The 26,798-nt window shown below is 43.4% G+C and overlaps 1 protein-coding gene across 12 annotated transcripts in view; it reads left to right on the plus strand.

Annotated features, from left to right (window-relative positions):
* Positions 1 to 26,798, plus strand: part of Ric8b (RIC8 guanine nucleotide exchange factor B) — a 110,494-nt gene that overhangs the window by 67,521 nt on the left and 16,175 nt on the right. For all 12 annotated transcript variants that reach the window (XR_001201954.3, XR_002791993.2, XR_002791992.2 and 9 more), the window contains 2 exons: positions 3,109 to 3,253; positions 11,158 to 11,302. Coding sequence is in view for 9 of the 12 variants with exons in the window: in XM_063255512.1 (XP_063111582.1) it covers positions 3,109 to 3,253; positions 11,158 to 11,302 (290 nt within the window). In the remaining 3 variants the exon portion in view is untranslated. The remainder of the gene's footprint in view (positions 1 to 3,108; positions 3,254 to 11,157; positions 11,303 to 26,798) is intronic.

The raw sequence follows: 26,798 nt of genomic DNA on the forward strand, positions 1-26,798 counted from the left end.
ATGGTTTGCCCCTCAAGATTTGATGTGTTGCAAATCTGGTCTCCAGAGTGGCAGTGTTGGGAGGTGACGTGGAACCTTTTTAAGAAGTAGAACCTTAGGGATCTGAGGAAACCTGACTTCCAGAGGGATTAGGAGGCTCTCATGGGACTTTGAGCTGCTGCAAGAGGCACAGCTGGTCATCATAGCATCCCTGACTGCCTCTGGCTTCCGCTTCCATGAGTGAGCTCTTTATCCCCCACACAGGGCCCTGCCCCTGTGGCAGCATCCTCGGTGAGCCCTCACCAGAGGCAGAACCGGTGGGTGGGGCCGCCCTTGGACTCCGGACCTCCAGAACTGAACTTAACAGTATAGCTGTTTGTAGAAGGAGTCCGCGGCAGGTATTTCCTTACAGTAACGCTGAACAGACCAGCGCAGCACTTACCAAGAATTAGTTGAATTCATTCATTTTCTCTTCAGTCCGCAAATATTTATCAAGCACCTCTAAAATGCCAGGCACTGGGAAGAAAGCAGTAAAGAAAAGAAAAAAAATCCCTGCCCCAGGGGAACTTCTTAGGAAGGAGGCAGTCAGTGAGCCAACAAACACCCCATGTATCATGCAGGTGGTGGACAGTCTGCGAGGGAAGCCAGGAGACCAAGAGGGCTGTAACACTCAGGTTAGAGAAGTGGGAGTCAGATCAGGGAAGGTCCTCCGCAGACATTTGTCCAGAGACCTGAAGGAAAAAGGGAGGTGCTTGGCATGTTTAGGAAAGGCCACGGAGGCAGGCATGGCTGAAGGGGTGTGGGCACGCAGAGGAGTGGAGGTGCCGGCGGAGGAGAGGAACCTGGGGTACGTGGGACCTTGCGAAGCGGTTGTGCAGACCTTGTCCTCCAGTATGAGTGAGATGAGAAGTCCTCGCGACTGGGGGACCCTGAGGAGAGATGGGCATGACCTGAGTTCCAGAGATCATCCTGCCTGCCGTGTAGAGAGAACTCGGAGGAAGCAGGGAAGCTTAGGAAGTGATGATGAGCTCCAGTGAGGGGCATCGGGACCGTGGGCCTGGACTCCTGGAGGAGGTGATGAGAAATGGTTGCCTTCTGGGTGTATTTCAAAGGTAAAGCTGACGATTTGGGGATGGTTGGATGGATGGTGTAAAGAAGGAGTCAAAAGTATTTCCAGGGTTTTTGTGGTTAGCAGTTAGAAGGATGGACTGAACTACAGGAGAAGGAGGTTTGGTGGTGGTGTCAGAGTCCCCGTGAGGACATGATCGGTTTGGGAAGCCTGCGTGAGCCTGGACGTCAGAAGCAGAGTACAGTAGTGCTTGCCAAGCATTCCAGGCAAAGTTCAGAATTAGCATTCATCAACCATCAAACTTCACTTCTAGAAAATTATTAAGCTCTGGAGATCTGCTGTGTAGCATTGCATCATAATTAACAGTATTAGATTGTATGCCTAAACACTTACAAAGCTTACAAAAAATAAAGAACCCCAGATCCCACTAAGACTTTTGAATCAGAATCCACACTGTCGGTAGGATCCACAGGCATTTGCCGGGCACCCTCGAGTCTGCGGAGCTCTATCCTGCAGGTTAAGTGCAGTAATTTGCTCTGTAATTGGACTGTAAGTAAGGTAGTGGCTACATATTAAATGTTGTATTATGTTGAATGTTCTATATATAGATTCATCACAGATGTAATCCTAAAATTGAAAGTAAATTTAGTATATACTAAATATAATCATATTTAGTATAATTTGTGTAGTTACTGTAATCTGCATTTTTTATCCTATATCTGTTCAATCCTATATCTGTTCAGTGATTTGTTTTGTTTTTGAGACAGGGTCCCGCTGTGCAGTTCAGGCTAGCCTTCAGCTCACTTTGTAGCCCAGGCTAATTTGAACTTGCAATGATCCTCCTTCCACAGCCTCCAGTGATTTTTTTTTTTTTTTTTAAACTCAAGGGCGGGAAAGAAATCAACATGAAGCTATAATTTAGGAAGTTCTGGGGGATGCAGAGGCTCTATAAAACCCTAAAACAGGTGGAGATCACCAAGAGCATGAGTGAATGAATGCAGGGAAGCAGTTGGCCCCTGAACTTAGCATTTGAAGTGTTTCAGGGTTAGAAGACAGGAAGCAAAAAAGAGAATTAGCAGAACAGGCTGAGACAAAGCAACCAGCCAGACAGGAGAACCAGGAGCCAGTACAGGGCAGCTGCGTGGAGAATGGGTGGAGAGCAGGCAAACTGTTCGTCCTTTGAGGGTCAGTCTGTGAAAAAGGTGAGCATCCAGTTACCACCTCTGTGCAGTTTCCAGTGAGAGTTGTGAGTCATGTATGCGTACCATTGTGCAGCCAGCAAGGCAGTCTGAAAGAAAGTGCCTGGTAATTCCAGAATGCTTAGTGCTGGAGGTGTCTTGGATTTAGAATCATTTCAGCTGTGGGAATAGTTCTGTGTGTGCGTAGTATAATACCTCAGCAGCGGACTTGGTTCTGACCGTGAAACTGTTTTCTGTAGACCAAGTACACATAGTTTTATGCAGTGTTTTTAGCATACCTGCATTTGACCGTTGTCTGTCACATGAGATCAGCTTTCCCATCACATATGGAATTCTAAATTGGTGGCAGGCCATCATTTCAGTGCTCAGAAAATCATAGATTTTGGAGCATTTCACATATGGGTCAGGAATACTCAACGTGTAACGGCCATTTTTACTAGATAGTGAAACAGCTAGAAAGCATAAGTACAGATTTTTTAGTGAGTGCTGAAAATGCTGCCAGATATAAAGGAAGGAAAAAATCAGTATGACTCAGCAGATTAAGGAAGTATTTATGGGAGAAAGAGAAAGGTGACAGATCTTACAATGGATTTTGAGCTAGGCAAAAAGACGCATTCCACATGCTGAGAGCAGTAAGTTTAGATGCCTTTACAATAGCCAGCATGAAATTATTTGAGGTCTGTTGTTTTGCTTTTATTTTGTTTTATTTGTAAACTAGCCTGTAATTTTAATTTTAATTTTTTTTGCCCTTGTAAAGCTAAGCCCAGTAAACACTACAAGACCAGCAGTGAGTGGTACCAGCGTCACGCGCTGCAGTACCTACCTCAGTTAACGACGATCTTTCCTTGTGCCATCCGTCAGGTTTTACCTCCTTTGAGGGACGTCACGAACCGACCTGAGGTTGGCTCGACTGTGAGAAACAAGCTGGTGCGCCTCATGACACACGTGGACCTTGGCGTCAAGCAGATCGCTGCTGAATTCCTTTTTGTCCTTTGCAAAGAGAGAGGTAGGTTACACTCTCTTTGCCCTTGGCTTTCAGCTTTTAGACGGAACTGGAGAAAATTTTCTGTTGCTAGTAACCATCTACTCCACGCTTTCCAGAGCAGACTATTTCTTACCTTTCGTTATTAGAGAAGCTCAGAAAATGCTAAAAATTAATAATTTAGAAATATGTTCACATGCGTCTGGATTCATTGAGATGTGCAGAGAGAGACACGTGTGCGTTGCCAAACACACACTTAGGCTTTGCCTTTTGTGTCCTCAACCGAGACCTCTTCATCTTGATCTGCAGAACCAGGAGCCGATATGGGAAATCTCCCAATAAATCAGTGCCGCTGTTTCTGTAAGCAGGCACAGACACAAGTCAGTTTCTTTAATTCCCCTTGGAATTTAATTCCTCTGAGAATTGAAGATTCGCTTCTTTACTGGGTGCCTTGGCCATTAGTTCTCGAATATAAAATAGGTTATACAGTGTGTAGATAAACAAGCATAAACTGTCCACTTGCTCTTGAAATAATGGTAGCATAGTGATACAGAAAAATTTAAAAATAACTAGAGTACAATTTGATAAATGCTACTGTAAAAGTATATATAATAGTTGTCTGCTGGGATAGATTCAATAGTTAATAAATTTTCTAAAGTCAAGTGGATTATTTACTCTACAGAAACCAAGTTCGCCAGCAAAGAACTATAACTAAAATATTTAGGTATTTTCACCTATTGCTTTTTCTAGTTTGTAGCTGTCCTGGTAGACGATCCCACCTGAACAGAGTTTTTATTCCACTTTCTTAAAGTACCCCTATTTTGTGAGATAGATAATTCATGTCTTCCCAAATCTTAAGTCAGTTGTTTTCTTAAATTTTATTTTTGATTAAATTGATCCAACCACTAAGTTCCTGCTCAAATGGTATATTAACAATATACTTTGATAATTAGTACAATGGTGCTAAGCACAGATGTTATGAATCAGAGGAATCGTGCACCTGGCAGTTTATGTATAACTCACTCACGTGAGCTCTCCAAGAGTAATATTGCTACTTCAGTTTCATCTGATCACTTCTTTCATGACTTAGAAAAAAGATTGTCTTACTGGAATTAAGTGGCTATCATAGTGCCCTGGTACAACTGTAAATATTGGCTGAATTTACTTTTTGGAACTGTTTTTCTAAAAGTGTATATATATGTATATATACAAGCCTAAACCACACATGTGCATCTGCTCATTTTAAAAGGTTTGCCAAAATACATGCTAAACTATGTATAAATTTTAAATAACATTATTTGATTTATTATTATTATTATTACTATGGGTAATAAAATTACTGGTAGGTTATTTTTTCATTTTAGTTCCCTGCATTATAATTTTTCTACAGCCTGCATACATTTCTTGTGTACTTTTTAAAAATTTTTAAAAGCCCAATTAGTTTACATCTTCTATAACTACATATCTAAATCTTATATATTTAAATGTATGTATATCTAACTATAACTTACTGATGAGTTAGTGAGGGTCATGACAGATACATTATATGCATTTGTAAATAGATTTTGTTAATCTTTTTAAAAATTTGAAATAGTTAGCTTTGTGAGATTTTGTAGTTGTGGCTTTGAACCCAACCAGCCTTTATCAGCAGGGTAGTACTTTTTTAATTTGAATTTTGGCAATTGTAGGTACAGTCACATGATTTTCCTTCCAATTTGATGATAAATATATAGATGTAGTCTTTTGGAATAATCACTTTAAAAATTATTTTTAAGCAAGGCCCTGATATTACAGAATACAGGATAAACAAGGTCTCTGCCTCATGCAACTTTCTTTTGCAAAGTTCACTGACTTAAATGGCGACATTGGCCAGGCCAGGCTGGCAGTAGACGTCTGACTGAAAGCTGACTCTCTCCAGCAGCTCCGTGTGGGGTGTGGGAAGCAGTGAGTGGCCTAGGGGCTGGGAAGAGGAGGTGCTGTTTAGCCCCAGCTGATGGTTAACCGTGAAGGCAGATGGGCATGTGGCCAGTGGTACCATATCTTCTGCGTTTCTCAATAGAAGCTCAAACACTGACTTTTTACATAAACTCTCCTTATTTTTAAATGTTTCCAGCTAATTCAAATTTAAAACTTCAGGCAAAAAAGAAAAAAGTCTATAGTCTGTCTACAATTTAAAAGCCATCAGGTTTGGGATTTGGAGGTAGACTATGAAAATTAAATAAATTGGGCTGGGGATTTAGCTCAGCGGCATAAGCACCTTCCTTGTAAGCAGCTGGTTGTGAGTTCGATCCCCGGTACTGATAAAAAAAAATAAAATTAAATAAATTTCAGATCACTTTTGAGAGTGACTGAACCCTAAAGGATGTGCAAATCCAAGCCTCCAAGTGAAGTCAGTCTGCTGGGTGTGGGGCTGTGCACTTGTAATCCCAACAGCCAGGAGACTGTGGGAAATGGATTGCCATGAGTTCAAGGCCAGCCTGGGCTACATTCTGCATCCAAGATCAGCCCAAACCACATAGCAGGACCCTGCCTTTAAAAGGATAAAAACGAGGGCACTGTATGGATTAGTGCTCAAAGATCAGACCGCGGGGCAGGCAGAAGCAGCAGCCAAGGGGCTGCGAGCACAGACCGCATGAAGAAGGCTGCCGAGGTGCGCTAAGGCAAAAGAGCGAACTTTTGGGGCAGACTAGGTGTGGAAAGGGTGTCCGAGTGCAGTACCCATCCACGTCAGGCTGACCCTCATCTCCAGCTGGCCAAGAGGCTGACTTGGACCTGTGCCACCAACTTGTTCTGTTGAGTGTGGAAATAGCGGAACTTTTTATCACCATTCTGCAAATTGTGTACTATGGGGGGCCTACAGATAGGCCTCCCCTAGCTTAATCAAAAGGAAAGGATTCATAAAATAACCTCTTGCCTTGGTGGAGTTTCTGCCTCTTCTAACTAATTACTATTAACTAATTTCTAACTATTCACTAATTTCCATCGTGCCACCCATTGGAGTAGGAATGAATTACAGAGATAAATTAGGCTTAAACTCCCACAGCACGTAGCCCCACGCGTACCCTCCACGCCAGTCTCAGAGTAGTAGGTGCCTCTAGCTTAGAGCTAAGCATTCTCCCTTTCCTGTTTACCTTTTCCCTTCCTGCCTTCCCAGAAGCCATGCTCCATGGATTGTTACTCTTTGTTCTTTTTTTAAACTGCTGTGAGCTTTCCCCAGCCTATGTGCAAGTTCATGTAACTTCCTTCCACCGGAGCTTCTGGAAAGGTAATCTGTTACTGTCCACTTAGCCTTGGACTTGCTGCAGGTAGCAGCTTGCTTACAGGGTCCAGGATGAGTAGAACTTGCTTTCCTCTTCCATTGCTCGTCCCCAGGTGAAAATGCTGCTCAGTGAAGTCCCAAGCACCCCTCCAAAGCAATGGACTTTTTTCTTCACACTGTGTCTCGTACAACACTTGACACTATTGACCCTCGAGATTTCTGTGCTCCCATGCAACCCCAGATGTCTTTTAACCTCTGTACTTTCTTTTCAGTCTCAAGTGCTGACCCCCATCTCTGTCCCTAAAGTCATCTTTTGGCCCTCATTCTCACTGCTGCTTCTTGAACAATCTCATCCTTGGCTTCTGCTCCCAGTTTGTTCAGTAGGTTCCCAGATCGGTTTCCAGCGCCAGGCTTTCTGAATCCGTCGTATTTATCCTCCTGCTTGTGGACACTGTGTTTGGGTTTCTGGTGGGTGTGTCCAGTTCATGTCTAAGGTTGATGCTTACCCTTTGGTCACCGTCCTCTGAAAGGTATCATTTCTGTTCAGGTGCTAAAGCCAGAAAACCAGCAGATACCCAGGATTCCTTCCTTAACTGTAGAACTAAATGTCACCTCCTAAATCTTCCCTTTGGTGTATCCCTCTCCTCTGTTCCCACACCACTACCTTGGTACAGACCCTTAGAACTGTTTTCTTAAGCTATTAAAATAGTCAGATCTCTGTTTCAAGTCAGGTGTTCAGTTGTCTTCCACATGGCGGGCAGGGATTGTTCTAACACAGTGTTGTCATTTCCCTGTGAAACTTTACGTGACACACCGCCACCTGCATGGTAAGATCCAAATTTGACCTCCTTGGCTGACTTCTAGTGTATTCTAAACCTGCTTCCACTCACTCTGCAGGCGTCCTTCTGTGAGCATGGTGAGCTGTGCTGGACCGTGAACACAGCCCAAATGTCGCCTCTGTGGAGACCTGTCTCCCTGACCATCTCAGGCACAGTTCGTCCTTCTCCCTGTGCACCATTTTTACCTAGCTCTGTTTTGGTACTCTTGGCATTTGCTGTGCTGCAAATCTCTTCTTTGTTGAGCTCACTTTCTAGCCCTTGTCTTTCTGTGTAGTTGGAGCATCTTACTCATCTTTAGATCGCTCATGCGTAACAGAGTACCTTACCGACAGGAAGAGCCTTATACATGTTTAATAAAAGAGCACACACTTGAGCCTTCTGTACACTGAGTCTAGGGACTATGCCGTCTCATGTGTTTCTCCTTATACAAAGCTGAGCTTCAAGGAGAAGAGTTAGAATGAGGAGCGGTGCCGGCCCGGAAGAGGCCCGTGCAGGCAGCACGGAGGTCGGAGAGTCTGCGGTCAGTAGGAGGTGGCCTTCGGACGGCCAGAGAAAATCTGGGTGCACGGCGTCCACAGTGTCTCGGTGTGTTAGAAAAGAAGGCAGAGGCCGCAGTGAAGAGCCCACTGGGCTCCAAGGAAACGGGAGAGGTTTTATCCACTCAGAAATCTGGAGAAATGTTGGTTCTCCAAAGACGTGTTGGACAGTTACGTGGAATAAGGACTGAAAAGCTGTGAGCGTGTGGAGGGAGCTGCCACGGGCTTCTCACGGCTGCGGCGCGGGACTGGAAGCAGAGGGTCTATGCACACGAGGAGGCTGGGCTCGGGGGACACGGTCCGTTCGTTCCTGCTGGTAGTCTCACGGTGGAACGTGGTAACCCCACATCTGTCAGGGCGCTCACAGCCTGCCTGTCATTCTGAGGAGGCAGCGGTGAAATGCTGTTTTCTGACCAAAGGCTGTGTTGTTTCACTTCCGGGCAACGGTGCGCGCCAAGTGTGACAGAGGACAGACCGTTGTCCGGGGCAGACCTCAGCAAGGGCTCTCCTCCCCGGGACCGCTGCCCCGGACCGCCAGCTTCAGGCACTGTCCTCCAGCTCCCCAGAGTCCGCAGGCGACTGTGCGTTTGAAAACAGCTAAGACATTGCACCTGTGCTCCCTGCTGCAGGATTTTGTGTTCCAGTGTCTCCCCTTCTTTGCCCTCCAGTTTTAAGTATTTTACCCACTTAGGAAATGTTCATTGGACTTTAAAACCATTGGCTAAATAAAGCTTTGTCTGTTTTGAAGGCAAAGTTTGTCCTAAGTTATTTTTGTAACCCACATTGGCTGTCACAGAGTTGGTACATGTTTGTTCCAGTGAAAGAGCAATAAATTTTCATAAAAACAGGGATTTTCTGCACAAGAAAGCAGCTATTTATTCTTTTAGTATTGTATTTGTTTTTCTTCCACCTATGTTGGCCTTTTATCACCTTTAAGTATCTAAATCTTTAGTAAGTTTGTCGTTTTATATTGTTTTGTGACTTAATTCATTTCAACCATTTATTCATATCCTGTCAACTTAGACTTTAATGATTTCAGTGAGTATTATTTTTCTGGAACTACTAAATATCTTTATTAAAACTAATAAGGGCCTGGGATTTAGCTCAGTGGCACAGTGCCTGCTTGGCAAGTGTAAGGTCCTGAGTCTGATTCCCAGTACCCTCCCCCCCCAAAAAAAAAACCTGATAATGATAAGTCTGGGGGTAGATGGGCCCTGGATTCAACCCCTGTTACACAGAAAACTTAAAAACAAGCCTTCCCAGTGACACGTGTAATGAGTGTGTTGGTGTGTAGGTTTGGATATCTGACCCTTCCTCCTCTATGGCACTGCCGCCCACAATGAGAATATTGAAAATGTTGACACACTGAAAATTCATTGCTTCATTAATTGATCTGAGGATCAATTCATCTGAGGAGGCACTGGTAGCAAGAAGAAACCTGTCAGATTTATTCCAAGGGTTTTCTTGTTACATTCTGATACAATCCTGTCCAGCATCCTCTGAGAATTAGTACCGAAGCAACCACAATTACTGAAGGTCTTAAAGTTGAAAATGTCTAATTTAAGCCCATTTATATTAGTGCCCCAATTTCTTACTGCGCAAATTTCACATTTTGCTGTGTTCTTTGATAGAAGGGCACCCTTTCGTTGTGCTCGGGGTGTGTATGTCCAGTGTCAAAGGGAGCCTCGGTACTCTGTAGTTCAAGTATTTCAAAATTTAGCAAACAACTGTCTTAGAATATTCGTCTGTCCATGCCCTCTGATCACGTGTGTGTGTGTGTGTGTGTGTGTGTGTGTGTGTGTGTGCGCGCGCGTGCATGTACACAATCTATCCCCTTTTCTTGCTCTCCTGTTTCCCTACTCACTGGCCTCTCAGGTTCCCAAAGTCATTTTAGCTGCCCTTCTCTAAATCTTCTCCAGCTTTACTTTGTCTTTTTGGAGATAAGTGATCTAATTACAGCAGTATTTTGGCTGTGGCCTTGTATAAGATCATGTGTTGTGCTGGGCATGGTGGCTCACGCCTGTAATGCCAGCACTCAGGAGGCTGAGGCAGGAGGATCGTTGCGAGTTCGAGACCAGCCTGGGCTACAGAGTGAGCCCAAGGCCAGCCTGAACTGCACAGAGAGACCCTGTCTCAGAAAGACCAAAAAAAAAAAAAAAAAAGATCGTTTGTTGTTTTCTTTCTATGATTATCTTTGGAAAAGGACATTTTAGTAACACTCTGTTGAAGGCCTTCATGCTCATCTTGAAATTTTACATCTGGGGATTATTGCTTATTATCTTCTTTAATGATGTTTAGAAATCACCAAAAAAGTCTGCAGTGCAGGGTCCATTTGCAGAAATGTGATGTGTCAGCTCCTTTTAGAGGCATCACCTTATGCTAGTATTTACCAAACACCTGAACCAAACGCTTCCTTGGACTTACTTCTTTCCTAAGTAATGATTTTACCAATGGTACAGAGAAAAAGAATGAGTGCTTATTTTTTTTTAAAAAATAAGACACTTTTTTTAAAACTTTGCATGTATTAACTTGTGAAGTAGAAAGCTACTCTGTTTCTACAGATCAGAAAGCTTGAGTAGAACAGCTGAATGTTTTACCCGGTCGGTCAGCCAGCAGTAAGCGGCGGAGCCATGACTGAAGCCTCGGTAGCATGAGCCCTGGCCCGCCTTCCCAGCAGGCTCCCTCCGCGCGCTGATGTCCTGCTCTCACTGGGAACTCTTGAATCTGCTTGCTTCTTACGCCTTTCCCCTTGATCCTACAAATAGTAAGGTTTCCTGTTATATACCATACTACTAAAATCCTAATCTGACTTTCACTATCTTTAGTTTACTGTTTCTGTAAAACTGAGTTTTAAACAAATATTAGAGGTCTGAAACTTAAACATGACCTGATCAATCACCTGCCAGTGACAGAGACCTACCCTTTGCAGAAGGTGCGCTCAGATCAGCTCTGTTTACATTCTGTCTTCACACACACACACACACACACACACACACACACACACACACACACACGGCTCTGTGATCTCTGAACATGTAGAAGAATTTGGGTGTTTGTTTGTTTGTTTATTTTTTGCGGTACTGGGGATTGAACTCATGACCTCATGCTTGCCAGGCAGGCGCTTATGCCGCTGAGCTAAGTCCTCAGCCCTTGTAGAGGAATTGGTAGTGGAAACCTCTGTTTGAGGCTTATTGCTCGGCAGGTGTCTCGTGCCTCCCTGTGTGATTGTGTGGGTGACGGTGACGGTGGCAGTGCGTACCCAGATTCCTGTCTGAACCCTTTCTGTTTTCACAGTGGACAGCCTGCTGAAGTACACCGGCTATGGGAACGCTGCAGGACTGCTGGCTGCCAGGGGCCTCTTGGCTGGAGGAAGAGGAGATAATTGGTACTCAGAGGATGAGGACACAGACACCGAAGAATACAAAAATGCAAAACCAAAGTATAGTATCCAGTTCCCTTTCACCTACCATAGCTGTGCCTTTGAGTTGGTTATTTGCCTTTCACTTTCTTTGTCTTTCATTTTCCAATGTTTCTTTTCTTTGTGGATTTGGAAACTTACCATTTAATGGTATTTTTAGAGGTCATTTCATAGCTGTGGCCTTAGAGAGTGACTTCAAGTGACTAAGGAAGGACTGTATCACAAGAAATATGTGTTGTATGTTTTACATACACTTGTTACCCTCTTTCAAGTACTGAGAGAGCTTTTAGGTATCTACTAGGTACTGAAATATATATTGTTTACATTTTGGCCTTCCTTTCCATAGGTTGAGATTATATAAGGTATAACAAGAGCAAGTATTAAGTTGGTTATTTGATGATTCAGTCTTTCTCACAAATCTAAATGCAGTTTTCATACATTATGAAAGGAACCCTAGCAGAGAAGCCCTTATGAGTCAGAAGGTGATAAACGGGCCCTCATCACCGGGGAAAGGGTAAGAAATCTGGCTCCATGTGGAATTCAATCACACGTGGACTAGGCAAACTAGAAATTCTATGAAGGCTTTTCTAAGGCAGAGCTTGTAAATGAAAAACACTGATTCTTCTCTTTTTTTCCCCAAGACCAATCTGCCTTTCCATCTTTCCATTCCCCTCCTCATTTCTGTTTCCTCTCATCCTTGTCACCCCCTTTAACCCTAACCCCAGGTGAGTTTCTTATTCTCCACTGTTAGGAGCCGTTTCGTCTCAGTTTTAGTGGGTTCTATTAATCAATATTAAAAAGCTACACCCTTTCCTCTTGGCATTTTGAGTGATGTTGACATGCTGTTTTCTCCGGACGGGTTCTAGAGTGTTTTGTGGATCATGTAGTAGGTGATTAAGGGTAGAAACTCATCTAGGCTAAAAATGTTTAACTTAAAAAACCAGAGTGTGTGTGTGTTTATAGATCGTGCCCTCCTGACATGAAAGTAACAGGTGGTGAGGGGAGAGAAATGACCAGTTCCCAGGGAGGCAGGAGAAACTGTCTTTTTCTTGGTAAATCACATACTTTTCACATCCTTAGTGGTGTCCACCTCAGCAGGATCTTACAGAGTATGTCCTAGGGAAAAAGGCCTTGGGGGAGAAAACTAGCAGTGACCCCAAGAAATGTTCTTAAGACTGCTGCCATTTAGACACTCTAAACGATCCCTATTTCTTTCCCTAAGTCGTTCTAATTTAGTCTTGCTAGCTCTTGCTTTTTCTAGTCTATAAACTGTATTTTCATACCAGTTTAATATTTTACATCTTGTTTCACTTAAGATAGGAAAATGTACTCCTTGTACAGACCCCCCAATACACCGTGATGGAGTCTTGGGTGACCTCAAACTGCTGAGCGTAGGGACTGTTTCTGCATCAGCTTCCTGAGGGGTTGGGGTTGTAAACACATGCTACCACGCTCAGCTAGACTCTTGTGTTTTTTAAATGAAGGGGGAAATTACGTCAGGTCTTCCTTGAATCCTGAGAAAATTGGAACACTCGTGGATGGCTGATACCTTTGCATCTCGGGCTGTGTTGTTGATTAGCATGGTCATGGTCACATGTCTGGCAAATGCCAGAATGCTGCCCTAAGAAGAGGGACTCAAAGAAAAGGCAGAAACACGAGGTGTCTCCAAAGGGTACAGAAAACAAAATCATGTGACATTATGAAGGGAATGTGAGGAGGGAAACCCAGGTGGCAGAGTGGTAGGCCGAAGAGAAAGGGCCTCTCGGAGACGCACCATCCAGACACTTGGCAACACCCAGAAGGCAGGAAGCGGGACATGGGCCCCCTGGACCCAGCAGGAATCCGAAGCACCAACTGACGCCCACAGAGAGTGAAGAGAAGAGCCTCAGTGAAGAAGAAGGAGGCCGCCAGCCGCACCTCTCCCCTAAGGAGAGACACATGGTGACCCCTGGCCACCCAGGCCTTCACAGAGAGCTGCCGCAGTGAGAGGGAGCAGTGCTCTAGCCGTGGGGAGTGCTGAGGCTCAGTTCTGCTGCATGGGCCCTGGTGAGGGGCCAGCGAGCTCAGAACCAGAGGTGCTGCGGCTCCATCCAGCAGCTGGCTGCCAGCTGGGCTCAGGTCCGCAGAAGGTGCAGGCTCACCGGGACTGTCACTACCCTGCCAGACAGCTACTGCTGGCTTGCTGGGATAAATCAGCATGGATCGGGACTCCGTGTCTACATGTTGTCTACCAGTGACAGCAGAGACAGACCTGGTAGTGGATCTCTCTCTGTCTCTCTGTCTCTCTGTCTCTGTCTCTGTCTCTTTCTCTCTCTTTCTCTCTCTCTCTCTCTCTCTGTCTCTCTCTCCTGTTTTGTTGTATTGGTGGTTTTTTTTTTTTTTTTTTTGCTTTTTTTCTCTCCATTGTTTGATCCTGTTTTTACATATAAAAATGTGAACATGATTGCGAGCCTCTTTGTGGTTCTTATTCTTTTCTATTTTTCTGTTTACTTCTTCCTTCTGTCTTTCCCTCTAGTGTTTGTCCTCCAGCCTTACTTCTAATCTCTTCCTCTTTTTCTATTTCTCTATTTTCTCCCTAATTCCTTTTAAGTTTTAACCTGTGAGGGAAAAATTGACATATTAAGGTTTATATACTACCTATAATTTTCCGGTTTGTATCAGATTTTCTTATATAACTACAAATCTAGTTCATGCAGTTAAAGGTGGCAAACTGATTACCTCAGTTTATCGTTTTCTAGACTGTTTTTGATGCTATTGTTGTTGCTGATGGTACAACTTTAGCCAAAGGTGACATAATTGTTCTAAACACAGGTTCTTCCTGGTATTCCAAGACTGAAATTGACTAAGGGTCACAGAAAATACTCTGGCACAGTGCCAAAGCACCAGGGGCTGGGCCAAACAGGTAGCAACTTCTCATCCCCAACAAATTGAAGAAATAGAATCTTACAACCGACTCAAAATCCAAAAAGTAGCTACACCTGGAAGATACCTCAGAGAACTAGTTGTTTCCTAATGGTTCTAAATAGTAGCAGTAAAGCAACCCACCATGGGCAACAAGCATCACCTCAGGAATTAAACTTTAAAACAAAATGAGAAGACACTTAAATGAGATGCAACCCAAGATCTCCAGTTCACCAAAGGCAAACCCCGGATCCAGTGAGGTGGGATAATCTGAAACCCACCCACCTGACCTCTCTGAAGTGGTAACAACAAAACAATTGAATGAGGGTCTGGAAAAAATCAAATCAGAAATACTAGGTAACTGCAAAAATGGTATCCACAATAAAACCATGTTTAGTTACTTGAGAGCAGATGCAGATTAAAAAGCATAAAAGAGCTTAAGAAAATTATGGGAGACATAAATGCTCAGCATAGAAAAAAATAGAATCCATAAGGCAAATTCAAGCAAATATCCAGCAGAATAAAAATTCCACTGAAAGTATCGGCAGCAGAATAAGCCAGTGCAAGGACAAGATCTCACGTACAGAAAACAGGCTTGTGGTTAGCATTCATAAAAAGAAATATTTCTTAAAAACAGCAAAGGACCATAACAGGTCAGTCCAGTGTTGCTAGTTGAGGCAAAAAAGAGTAACAAGATTGATTGGAGTTAATGAAAAAGCAGGAGATAGCACAAGTGATTTTAACACACATCAGGGCAGAAAACTTCCCTGGCAGGGAAAAATAATTTAACATACAGATAAATGAGGCATGTGAAACTATTAGTCATGATCAAAAAAAAAATAAAAAAAAGTCTACCGCCAGGCATAACATAACCAAGATTCCGGAAATTTAACACAAGAATAGAATCTTTAAAGGTAGGAAAGCCCATCAGAATCACAGCTGACTTCTCAACACAAACACTCAAGTCAAGGAGATCTTGGAGTGAAGTATTTTAAGCTCTAAAAGAAAGTAGCCTTCAACGCAGATTGATGTACCCCACAAAACTGTCTTTCAAAACTGATGGAAAAATAAGATCCTCTCGTGCCAAAGAGCTTTCTGAACATCTGAGGAAGTTTAAGAACACCAAACTAGCACTCCAGAATGTTTTTAAGGACATTCTAGAAAGAGAGAACAAGGACTACAACTCCATGAACCCCAACAGAGGAATCCACCGGGCAGGGCAAACAATGAAATGGGGTGGGAGGAAGGTAACCAGCAATATGAAAGTAGCATGACAGAGATGAGTCAGTACACACCAGGTCCAGCCATTAATGGTACTGGTCTCTATTCACCAACCAAAGGCACAGACTGGCAGAATGGACCAAGAAGCAGGATCCAACAGTATGCAGCTTACAAAAACACATTTAATTGAAAAAGAAATACACAGACTGAAAAATCAAAGGATGGAAAACCATACCACTATACAAGAACTCTGAAAAAAGCAGGGGTGGCTATTCTGTTTGCAGACAGAGTTTCAAGCCAAGAATGATGAAGAGAGACAGAGAAGGTCACTAAATCCTTGTAAAGGCAACAATCCAAGAGGAAGACATAACAATCATAAATATATATGCAACAAATACCAGTGCACCCAGCTATATGAAACAAGTATTAACGGACATGAAAAATCAAATAAGCACTAATACAATTGTATTGGGGGAATCTCAATACCCCACTGCCACAAATAGATCAACTAGACCTAAAATCAACAATGAGATATTAGAACTGAATCAAACTTATAAACAAATGGACATAGTGTATGTGTAGAAGAGAGTTCTGCCCCACAACATCAGAACACACAACTTTCTTAGGTGCACACTCTTCAACATAGACCACATACTAGCTCATAAAACATGCTTAAGTAAATGCAAAGAATTTGGAATTATACCATGGTTATTATCAGACCATAGTGCAATGAATTTGGAAACCAGTGGTAAAAGAAACCACAAGAACTTCACAAACACATGGAAATTGAATAATACGCTTCTGAAGAGCCAATGAGTCACAGAAGAAATTAGTTTCTACAATTAAATGATAGTGACAGTACAACATACCAGAACTTAGACACAAAGCAGTCCTAGGAGGGAAATTTATAGCAGTGAATAGATATAAACAACATAATGTTGAACCTCAAACTTCTGGAAAAAGAAGGACAGACCAAGCCCAAAGCTTGTATGAGGGAGGAAATTATAAAGATCAGAACAAAAATTAATGCCTTGGAGACTAAGAAAATAGTACAAAGACTCAGTGCATCTTTCTTTGAAAGATTAAGTAAGATCAACAAACCTGTAGTGAACCTTATCAAAAAAAAGGAAAAAGACTCAAATTCACACAATTAGGAATGAGGATAAAATCACAACAGATCTTGCAGAAATCCAGAAGATCGTCTATACCTACCTTGAGACTTTATATGCTAATAACATGGAAAATACAGAATAGACAGATTCCTAGATACATATGATTTTCCAAAATTAAATCATTATAAAAATCCTAAGTAAATCAATACTAATTAATTAAATCAAAGATGTAATTAAAAATCTACCAACAAAGAAAAGCCTAGACCAGTTAACAGATTCGCTGCTGAATTCTACAAGAAATGTAGGGAAGACCTAATGCTGCTATTTCTCAAACTCTTTAATGACATTGAAAGAGAAGCATTTCTCCCAAATTCATTCCTGAAAGCAAACATTACCTTGATACCAAAACCAGAGAAGGACCCAACTAAGAAAGAGAACTACAGGCCACTTTCCCCAATGAACACAGATGCAAAATTCTTCAATGAGATACTGGCAAACAGTGCAGCAAATCATCAAGATTATACACCGTGACCAAGCTGGATTCATCCCAGGGATGCAGGGATGGTTCAACAATAAATATAATATACATATGAACGGAGTGAAGGACAGAGGCCATATGATCATCTCAATAGATGTAAGCTTTTGAAAAAGTCTAGCGCCCATTTATGATAAAAACCCTACAGAAAATTGGATTAGATGGTCTATCTCAATCTAATGAAAGTCGTATATGACATGTCAACAGCCAGCATCATAGTAAATGGACAAAAACTGAAAGCTTTCACCTTTAAATCGGGAAATTAGACAAGGATGTCCACTGTCTCCACTTTTATTCAACGTAGTTCTGTGAACATTAGCCAGAGCAATTACACAAGAAAAAGAAATAACAATAAGAAAGATAAAATTTAAACTCATTATTTGTAGATGACATGATACTCCACATAGAAGACCCCAAAACCTCCAGTAAAAAACTGCTAGATTTATACAGTGCGACTCAAAAATCAGTAGCTTTCCTGTACACAAATTACAAACTCAGTGAGAGAGAAATTAGGGAAACAACCCCCTTTACACTAGCATCCAAAAAATGAAATGCCTAGGAATCAATCTAATGAAGGATGTAAAAACTTCTACTTTAAAAACTACAGTACTCTAAAAAAGGAGATTGAAGAGGATATCAGAAAATGGAAAGCTATCTCTTGCTCTTGGGTAGGAAGAACCAATATAGTGAAAATGGCTATGGTTCCAAAACTATTACACAGATTTAATGCAATTCCAATCAAGATTCCAACAATACATCTCACAGAATTAGAGAAAATAATCCTAAAATTCATATGGAACCAGAAGAGACCTAGAATTGTAAAGGCATTTCTGGGCAAGAAAGGCAAGGCAGGAGGCATCAAAATCCCCGACCTGAAATTATACTGTGAAGCTACAGTGATAAACATAAGTTAAAAAAAAAAACAACGCCAGACCTGAAGGTGAATGGGACAGGATAGAAGGTGCAGAGACAGCTCCAGACACACTCATTCACTGGAAGATAGGTGGCCTTTTTAATAAGTAGTGCTAGAAAAACTCACTTTACACATACTAAAGATTATATATCTATCACCATACACACACTGAACTAAATTCGGAATGGATCAGAGATCTGAGAATATTAAAACAGGAACAGTAAATCTGGAGGATAGAATAGGTAAAACACTTGAAGACACTGGGATAGCCAAAGACTTTATGAATAAAACTCTGACGGCATAGAAACTATCACAAAGAATCAACAACTAGGATCTCATCTTATTAAAAAGTTTTGCACAGCAAGAAAAACTACCAGCAGAGCGAAGCAACAACCCACAGTGTGGAAAAAAATGTTTGCCAGCTTGTTCTCAGACAAAGGATTACTATCAAGAACACAAAAGAACTCAAAAAAATCAGACCTCCCACATTTAAAGACCCAGTCAAACAGTGGGCACTGAGGTGAACAGACCTTTGTCAGAGGAAGAAACAGAAACAACAAATAAATACACAAAACAGCGTTCACCGTCACTGGTCATTGGAGAGTTAGAAACTGCAACGACACTGACAGCATGGTTATTATCAAGCAGTTTACCACTGACACGCCTGGAGGGGCCGTGGGGAAGGAATGCTTCTCCAGTGGGGAGTAGGCTGGTGCAACTACTTTGGAAATCAATGGTATTACCCTTTGGGTGTCTTCCCAGAAGAATTAAATCATCATACCAAAGCAAATATGTGCACCCATGTTTATAGCAGCACAATTTGTAATAGTTAAATCTTAGAAATAACCTAAGTGCCTGTCAAGTGAGGAACAGATAAAAAAAGATGTGGTCTTTTTTATACAATGGAGTACTTACCTAGCCATAAAGAAGGATAAACTGAAAACTTTTATAGGTAAATGGGTGCAACTTGAGACCACACTCTTAAGTGGAATAAGCCAGACTCACTTGTGAACACATCTTACTGTCTCCCTGGTGTGAGAAGCTGAAATAGTAAGAAAGTTCCAAAATGTACAAGAGATACTGTAAAATCAAAAGGAAAGAGAAACTGGGATGGGGAAAGGAGAAAAGAAGGGAGGGAAAAAAGCAAAAAGAAGTTTTTTAAAATTTAAAAAATATATGTACACATACAAGATAATTAAGATCATTATACTCCAAATTTCTCCTAGTTCATTGTAGAGAAAAGCTTGTGCTGAGATTGTTTGGACAATTAAAGTCCTGTATTTTGTACTCTGAGTAACTAATTTAAAGATAACAAGAGGCAATGTATCAGCCATTGTTACTCTCATATTTTGAAATTTTGTTTTACTTTATTTTCTCTTTAAAAATTTTTAAAAAAAAATAATGTTAGGTTCAGGGGCAACATTTACTGTTTAAGTCAGAAACCATGTTAGTATTTAATAGTCACCATTGTATAATCTTGTGTCTCTTAAATGTTGCTCAGTGTGAATATAAATACGTCTTTTTCTAGTAGTGTCACACCCCCCCTCTTCAGAGACTCATGTCTTCCTCGTGGGGGTCTTTAATGCGGTCCTTTAAACTAGGACTGGGAGTGGCCCGTGGCAGTGGTGGAGCACAGTGCGCTGCCGTGAGCCACGGCACATGGAACGGGCGGAAACCCTTACTGATCAGTCGTGACGGTGAAGTCGGTGTGTGAAAGCGGCCCTTCTGCCCCTGCCCGCTGCCGGCCCTTCCCCAGCCGCATCCCGCAGTCCCAGTCTGCTCTGCTCAGGGTGCCTCAGTTCACAGCCCAGTTGCCGGTATTGGCAGAAGCAGGGAAATCACCTGCGTCTGTTTGGCCCAAGTTGCACTGTCAAAAAATGTAAGTGGATTCTAACTAATGCCCTAAGGGACCTGTAATCTTTTATTGGAGTCTAAAACTAAGAATTGTATGGAGCTTAATTTCAGCCTATGGGAGACAGTTAATATCACAGGAATCCATTGTGTGTCACAATAAATGTATATAATGGACTGGAAATGGCTTTCTGCAAATAGCACATTTAGACAAAATACATTCATAGAATCAAGTCACCTGCCACACAGCTTTTGGGTATATGTCTAGCCAGGTTTGTTAAGTTTTCAGATGAAGTCTGGGAAACTCAAGGGAAACCAAGTATCTAAGTTCTAACTTGTACAGTTTTTTCTGTTACGCCTCTGAGCATGAGGTCCCTGCATGGTTGAACTGATATAAATGACTGGTGTTATTGGTACATCATTCTGGGGATCTGATGGAAAATGTGTGTTTATGACATTTGATGCAAGCTTTCTGGCTGGGTGCACAGGTGTCTAGGGCTGCAAAGAAAGTGTTGTAAAGGGCTGCCTTATGGAGGGAGGGTGGGGGTAGCCGGAAGTGGGTGGGACCCTAGGATGCTCCATACCATTCATAATTACTTCTAAAACCTTAAAGCATGTTCTAAGCAAACTTGGGTATCTCCTTCTTGACTGTGTTTAGCAGCTTGTATCTATGGCAGCAACTGGATAGTTTCTTTAGCACAAGGCAGGGTATTTTCCCCTTTATTTGTCAAGATTTTGTTATGCTACTTAAGTTCAGTTCCATTAAGGTTTTCTTATTATATTGGGACTGTGTAAGTAATGTCTTCATTTCTAATATTGCTTGAAATATGCACCAGAAACCAGGATTGAATTTTTTTTGTCCTATTTGGGCAGTGACAGTGTATTTATGTGTGACAGAATTGAGCTAGTATTTCTAAGAACTGGAATTCATTACTGTGAGCATTCATGAAACACAGATTGCCAAAGACCAGCTTGGAAAGACCACTCTGGCCATGCACACAGTTCTAAGAGTTTAGCAGCTCTGTGAGCCCTGCAGTCTGGCTTCACACCTTCCAAAGTCAGTGCTCTCATTTTTCTTTCCAGTTAGTTTGGGTTGACACCGAGTCCCACGCAGCTGTGAGCTGAGCACAAGGCCAGCTTTCACTCCAGCTTTCATTTTCTGTGTGTTCACAGCCATCAGCTTTCTGTACCCTTTATGTCAGTGATACCACTTTTCATATGTAGCATAGGAGGAAATATTTTAAAAGTTTGATAACTGGGGCTGGGGATTTAGCTCAGCGGCATAAGTGCCTGCCTTGCAAGCAGGCAGTCATGAGTTCGATCCCCGGTACCAATAAAAATGAAAAAGACAAAAAAAAAAGTTTGATAACTGAAAAAGACATTTTGGAACTTTTTTTATTGCCTAGTTGCATCTTGATATTCATATGTGTTTATACATTCAACATGTATGTGTTTGTGGCTGATGTAGAACAGATACTTAGTAAGTATCTGATAAATAAGTGTAAGAATGATACCACAGGGCTGGGGATTGAACTCATTGGCACAGCATCTGCCTGGCAAGCATATAGTCCTGAGTTTGATTCCAGTACCCAAAAATAAAAACAAGTGATACCACATTAGTTCTTTCCATTGGCAATATAATGCAAGGATTTGAACTAGGATGTGGTTTCGTAATTTACCCTGCTTCTTTCAAATAGAATCAGTGTCATGTTTATATTGGAATTCTTAAATTACTTGGGACACTTTTAGGAATTAGCATCTCTTCACAGTATCTTCTATCTGAATTTAACCATACCAGACTGCACAAAACTCCTCACTCTTGTGTGATATCTTTAGGTAGTGAAGAGTCTGTGTACAGCGCCATCTGCTTAGTGAATGGGGAAATGTACTTCCTGGGTTACGAGGGATCCGCTCAGCAAGCGCCCCAGCTGTGCTGATTTCTGGTAATTATTCAGTGCTAAATATGCACCGACACAGTCCTGAGAATTCTGTGAGTAGTAGCTCTGTGACGGGGGATTGCTTCCTGCTTTACAGGCATGGAATTTAAGGCTCAGGGAAGTTGAGTACTTGTCCAGGGCGAATGGTTCCTAAGTGTCAGAGTCGGGGAGCCGACTCTACCTTGCAGTGTTCGGGGAGTTTGTTAGCTCCTGAGGGAGGACAATCACAGTGTGTTGTGCTCTTCATTCTGCCCTTTTATTTTAGGAGTGCAGCGCGCATCATGAAGTTTTCTATTTGAAACCAGTTTCAAGCGTACAGGTCTTTGGCCTTGAGCACATTGTACTATTACACAGCTGTCAACGCTGTGCCTGCAGAACTCCCTCATCCTCCCCAGTGAAGGTCTCTGCCCGACATCTCTCTGTCTGTCCTCTGGTAGCCTTCATTCTCTTTGTCCCTAGGGAACTAGAAACCTTGCGCACATGGGACCAGATGCGTGTTTGGCTGTTTCACGAGAATACTGTCAGGTGGATCTGTAGTGTAGCGTGTCTTAGGGTTTCCCTGCCTTTTAAATACCGCACCGTGTGTCTGCACACATTGTGTTTATCCGTTCTCCCACAAGGCACACGGGGCTGCTTCCACGCCGGCTGCTGTGACGCGTGCTGCCGCCCGTGGGCTGCACTGGTGTCTCTGAAAGCCCTCGCTCCCTCCACTCTTGGGCCTGTACCCGGATGTGGGCTGCACGTTCACTCTCTGAGGAGCTGCCTTCGTGTGTACCAGTGTGCACAGTGGCTGTGCCGTGTTGCACCCTCCAGGCACGCGGGCGTTCCCCTTGTCTGCGTCCTGTGAGGACGTGTTTTCCGGAGAGCGGTACGTGTGTTTTCAGTTATGAGACCCATCTCAGCGAATGTGGACTCAGGATGGGCCTACCATACTTTATTCTGCTTCAAAGCCAACAAGGACAGCCGCATCGGGGCTTCCATGCAGCTGCCCTGGCCTTAGAGCCTGTGTTTTTAAACAACCAGAACAGAAACTAAGTGGATGGAAACGTCTGTTTGTGTTCCCTGATAGTGTAGAAACACGGAAGTTCCGCTTGAGGAATCCTCGCTTAGTAAATATTCCCTGTCAGACAGCTCTGGCTCTAAAATCCAAACACATTCGGGATTTAGTCACATTCGGGATTTGCAGTCATTATTGCCACCAACCCAAACTGTATCTCTCTGGGATCTTTCTTGCTTTTCTTTTTCTTTTTGGGGGCAGGTTCTGGGAATTGACTCTACACCTTTGCACTGTCCTATATGCCTGGCCCTCTTCTGTTTCTTATTCCTTGGTTTGGTAAAGTCTCACTGACTCCCAGGCTGCGCTTGGACCTGCAGTCCTCCTGCTCAGCCTCCGGGAAAGCACCACCATTCTGCAGCGGCCTTCGGAGTTACTCGTTTTGCTTTTGTGTCTGCAGTGCTGGGGCCAGACCCGCTTTACCTGTGCTGGGCTCTACCACTGAGCTGCCTCCCTGGCCGGCTAGGCATGACTTCTCGGGCTCCTAGGTTCTGTTCTCAGCACAGACCAGCAGTCACTGTGGTCCTTAGGGAGTGTAGCGCAGCCCGGCCCGTGTCAGGCTCTCAGAGCTCTCCAGTGGCTGAAGACAGAAGTCCTCGCAGTGGTGCACCTGCTACTCTTCTGGCTGTGCGTCCCGCGTGGGCTCTTGCTGCTTGTCACTCAGTGGCTGCTCAGTCCTCCAGTGTCTCCCTCCCTCCCCTGCGCCAGGGCTGTGTCCCACTGTGCGGAGGTCCCCTGCCCTCCCCAGGCCGTTCCCTCCCCTTCTGACCCCACCCCACGTTCCTTCCGTGCTTTCCTCTCCAGCACGGGTCACCAGCCCCACACGTAAGCCTTCTCATCCATGAAGCTTCCTGCTTTCTCCGCCACCAGACAAACTCCGTGAGGGCAGAGGGGGTTGTTGGTTGCATTTTGAAACTTTTTTTTTCTTGAAATCTCAGCCTAGTGCCTAGCACACAGTGAGCACTCAGCCAATTTTTGTTGAATTGATTTTTTAAATTGTCAAATAAGTTAATTTTTTTAAATCAGTGAGCTGCTCACTATTAGGATGACTGAATTCCTGATCTAGTTGAGATCAGGGATCTCCAGGGAATGGAGTTTAAGGAAATCGGGACATGGTTGATTACTTCTTCTGTTTGGAGGTGGCAGAGCCAATGCTCTGGAAGGGACCCTGGGTAGCACCCTGCGTGCTCCTGTCTTTCCGATCTGGGCTTACAAAATGATTTTTCTAAAACAGTTACTTTTTGTTGTTTTTTTGGTACTGGGAATCAAACTGACCTTGCACTTGCCGCTGAGCTATATCCCTGGCCCATGATCACCTTTCTAGAGATTGCTCTCTGGTGTGCCATGTCTTAGCCAGCGTGAGGGTGTTAATTTTTCTGCAGTGCTTCTTCTTTTTTTGTTGTGCCTGGAATTGAACTTAAGACCTCATGATTGCCAGGCAAGTGCTTATGCCACTGAGCCGAATCCCTGGCCCCTCTGCAGTGCTTCTTAAAAGAATTTAGTCACAAAAAAAAAAAAAAAAAAAAAAGAATTTAGTCACTTACCAATATCAATTATTTCAGAAGAAAGAATTTCTTGCTTTGGAAAAGTAAGAGGTTCTGCTAGGTCCACTGTCACATGCTGCCAGCTCATAGGACTAAAGAACCATGGTCCTCTCATGCCAGGGGCAGCGTGTCCTCTCTACCCTCCTTACCTGTCCAGCCCTGCAAGAGTTTACCGGAGTGCTTTAACTCTCAAGTTACGCTTTTCAGATACTGAAGATCATTTTTATAGAACTGAAGGGATTTTTAATGACTCTTTTCTGTTAAATGACCTAGTACTGGTGGTGCCGACCAGTTAGAAGAAAGAGTAAAAGACGTGAGGTAGATTTCAGCTTTGACAGGTGCTCATTTGCTTAGCCCTTGTCAGTGTCTTAATCCTTCTGTCCCACATTCTAGGATACCAGGATGATTGAATTTCCTGCTTTCATAAGGTTTCTTATCTAGTTGAGAAGTAGCCAGGAAATGGAATTTAAGAAAATTAGGATTCAACTGCTGTCTGTTAGCATAATGGCCTTTATATAATTTTTTAATAATCATATTCAGGTGCCCACAGATGGAGGCGCTTAGACACTCCTTGTTACCGATGGGAAGAGGTAGTAATAAGCATTGGAGTGCTGGTAAGAGGAGGGAAGGGAGCAGAGAGACGAGGTGGAAGAGCAAATCACCACCCAGTGACAAGGTCCACTCAGGGGCTTGTCTTGGAACAAAATAAAAAGTAACCCCAGGGTTTCACAGTGTGGAGATCTTGAAACCTGCGAAGTCAAGTCTCAGACTATATTGAATGAGTTTATAAAGGTGCCAGGTAGTTCCTCAGCCAAAAATGATTATCTCGTGAAACCTGGCATCGTTGCTGTCACGTGACTTCTGTTTTCTCTTCCTCTTCTGGTAGGAACACTGCTTTGGACTCTGACTTTAAAGCAGGAGCCGAGAGACAGGGTCTGCCTGCTTTGCACCCCAGCGGTGGCAGGTTTTCCATGAGAGAGTGCACAATTCAGTGCCTGGACTTGTGTCTCAAGGGCTAGTGGGGAATGTTCTTTTAAAGGGGAAAAAGTGAAACCTGGATACTTGGGACCACTTTAAAAGGTTGGAGTGTTTCGCTCTGTGAGTGAAGAATGTGTTCTTACACTGTGAGAATGAATTTCAGGTGGCTGCTGTGAAGCCCAGAGAGCACCGGCTTCTGTTACCTTTGCAGTTAATTTCAGAGCAAGTCGTGTCATTTTAGCAGTTAGGAGCCCTAAGGTCAGCTTACGCAAATGGGTGTCATCTCCATCAGACTCACAAGACACCAAGGAGAGAGTCAGCATTCCCTAGTCCAGAAGTTCCCATCCAACGCTGTGTGCTGCGCTGGCCACACCACCACAGGCTTCCAGCGAGGCCTCCTGACAGTTTTTCCTACACGCTGAGTGACTTACACTGATTATTCTTCTGGTTTTTTTTTTTTTTTTTTTTTTGTCTTTTTCATTTTTATCGGTACTGGGGATCGAACTCACGACTGCCTGCCTGCAAGGCAGGTGCTTATGCCACTGAGCTAAATCCCCAGCCCCGATTATTCTTCTGAAGCAGCCTGCAACTCTGATCTTTTCCAGTCTCACCTGCTTTGAGCTTGAGAGATGCATTCTCTCAGGTGGAAGAGAAGCTTGATCTGTAGAGTTAATAGATCTGCTTTGCCTACCTCCCCTTTGAAGATGCTTTCTTCAAAAGCCTGTTTTCTGTTGTCTGCTCAGGAAGTGATTCGGATCTGACATAAATACCTTTACCTGTTCCAAGACCAGTCATTTTTCTAACCTAGCAGGTACCGAGAGGGAGCCAGTGAAAACTTGTCCTGTCATGTGCGGAGCAAATGGTGGTAGCCCTGCATTTCCAGTGTGGCATCTGGGTGCACCTCTGGAGCTCTCAGAAGCCTTTGGGGTCCTCTTTGTTCTTGACTGTTGGGAACGAGGATGATCCTGTGAGCATTTTAGTGAATGGCCTCTTACTAGAGGGCTTTTTCTCTCCTAAGAGCACCTGAGAAGGAAGAGAGACAGTGTCGCACTGAGGCAAACACCCCACCCCAGTGATTCTTAACTTCACCGCCTGGAAAACTTTAATTACACACAGGTTTAGTTTTTCGAAAGGGAGGCTGAATGTTTAGTTTCCTAGTGAAGCCACGTGTGGTGGCAAATGCCTATAGTCCCAGCAGTAGTGAGGCTGAGGCAGGAGGACGGCCACAAGTTGGAGACTAGCCTGAGCTCTGTACAGAATTCAAGGCCTGTTTCAACTACATAGTGAGACCTTGTCTCAAAAAAAAAGCATATGTGTTCTTTTTCCCCCGATGACCCTAATGTACAGCCAGGGCTAAGAATCAGGGGTTCTAGGGTGGCCTGGACTTGCTCAGAGTTCCTTCGGAGGACGCAGGCAAGTGGAGAAACAGAGCGGTTCCAGGGCCGCTCCCCTCGGCTGCCCTCCCTTTTGC

The sequence above is a fragment of the Cavia porcellus genome, unplaced genomic scaffold, assembly GCF_034190915.1.
Source record: "Cavia porcellus strain 051 isolate PalLab524CR breed Dunkin Hartley unplaced genomic scaffold, mCavPor4.1 scaffold_8, whole genome shotgun sequence".
In the NCBI taxonomy this organism is placed as follows: domain Eukaryota; kingdom Metazoa; phylum Chordata; class Mammalia; order Rodentia; family Caviidae; genus Cavia; species Cavia porcellus.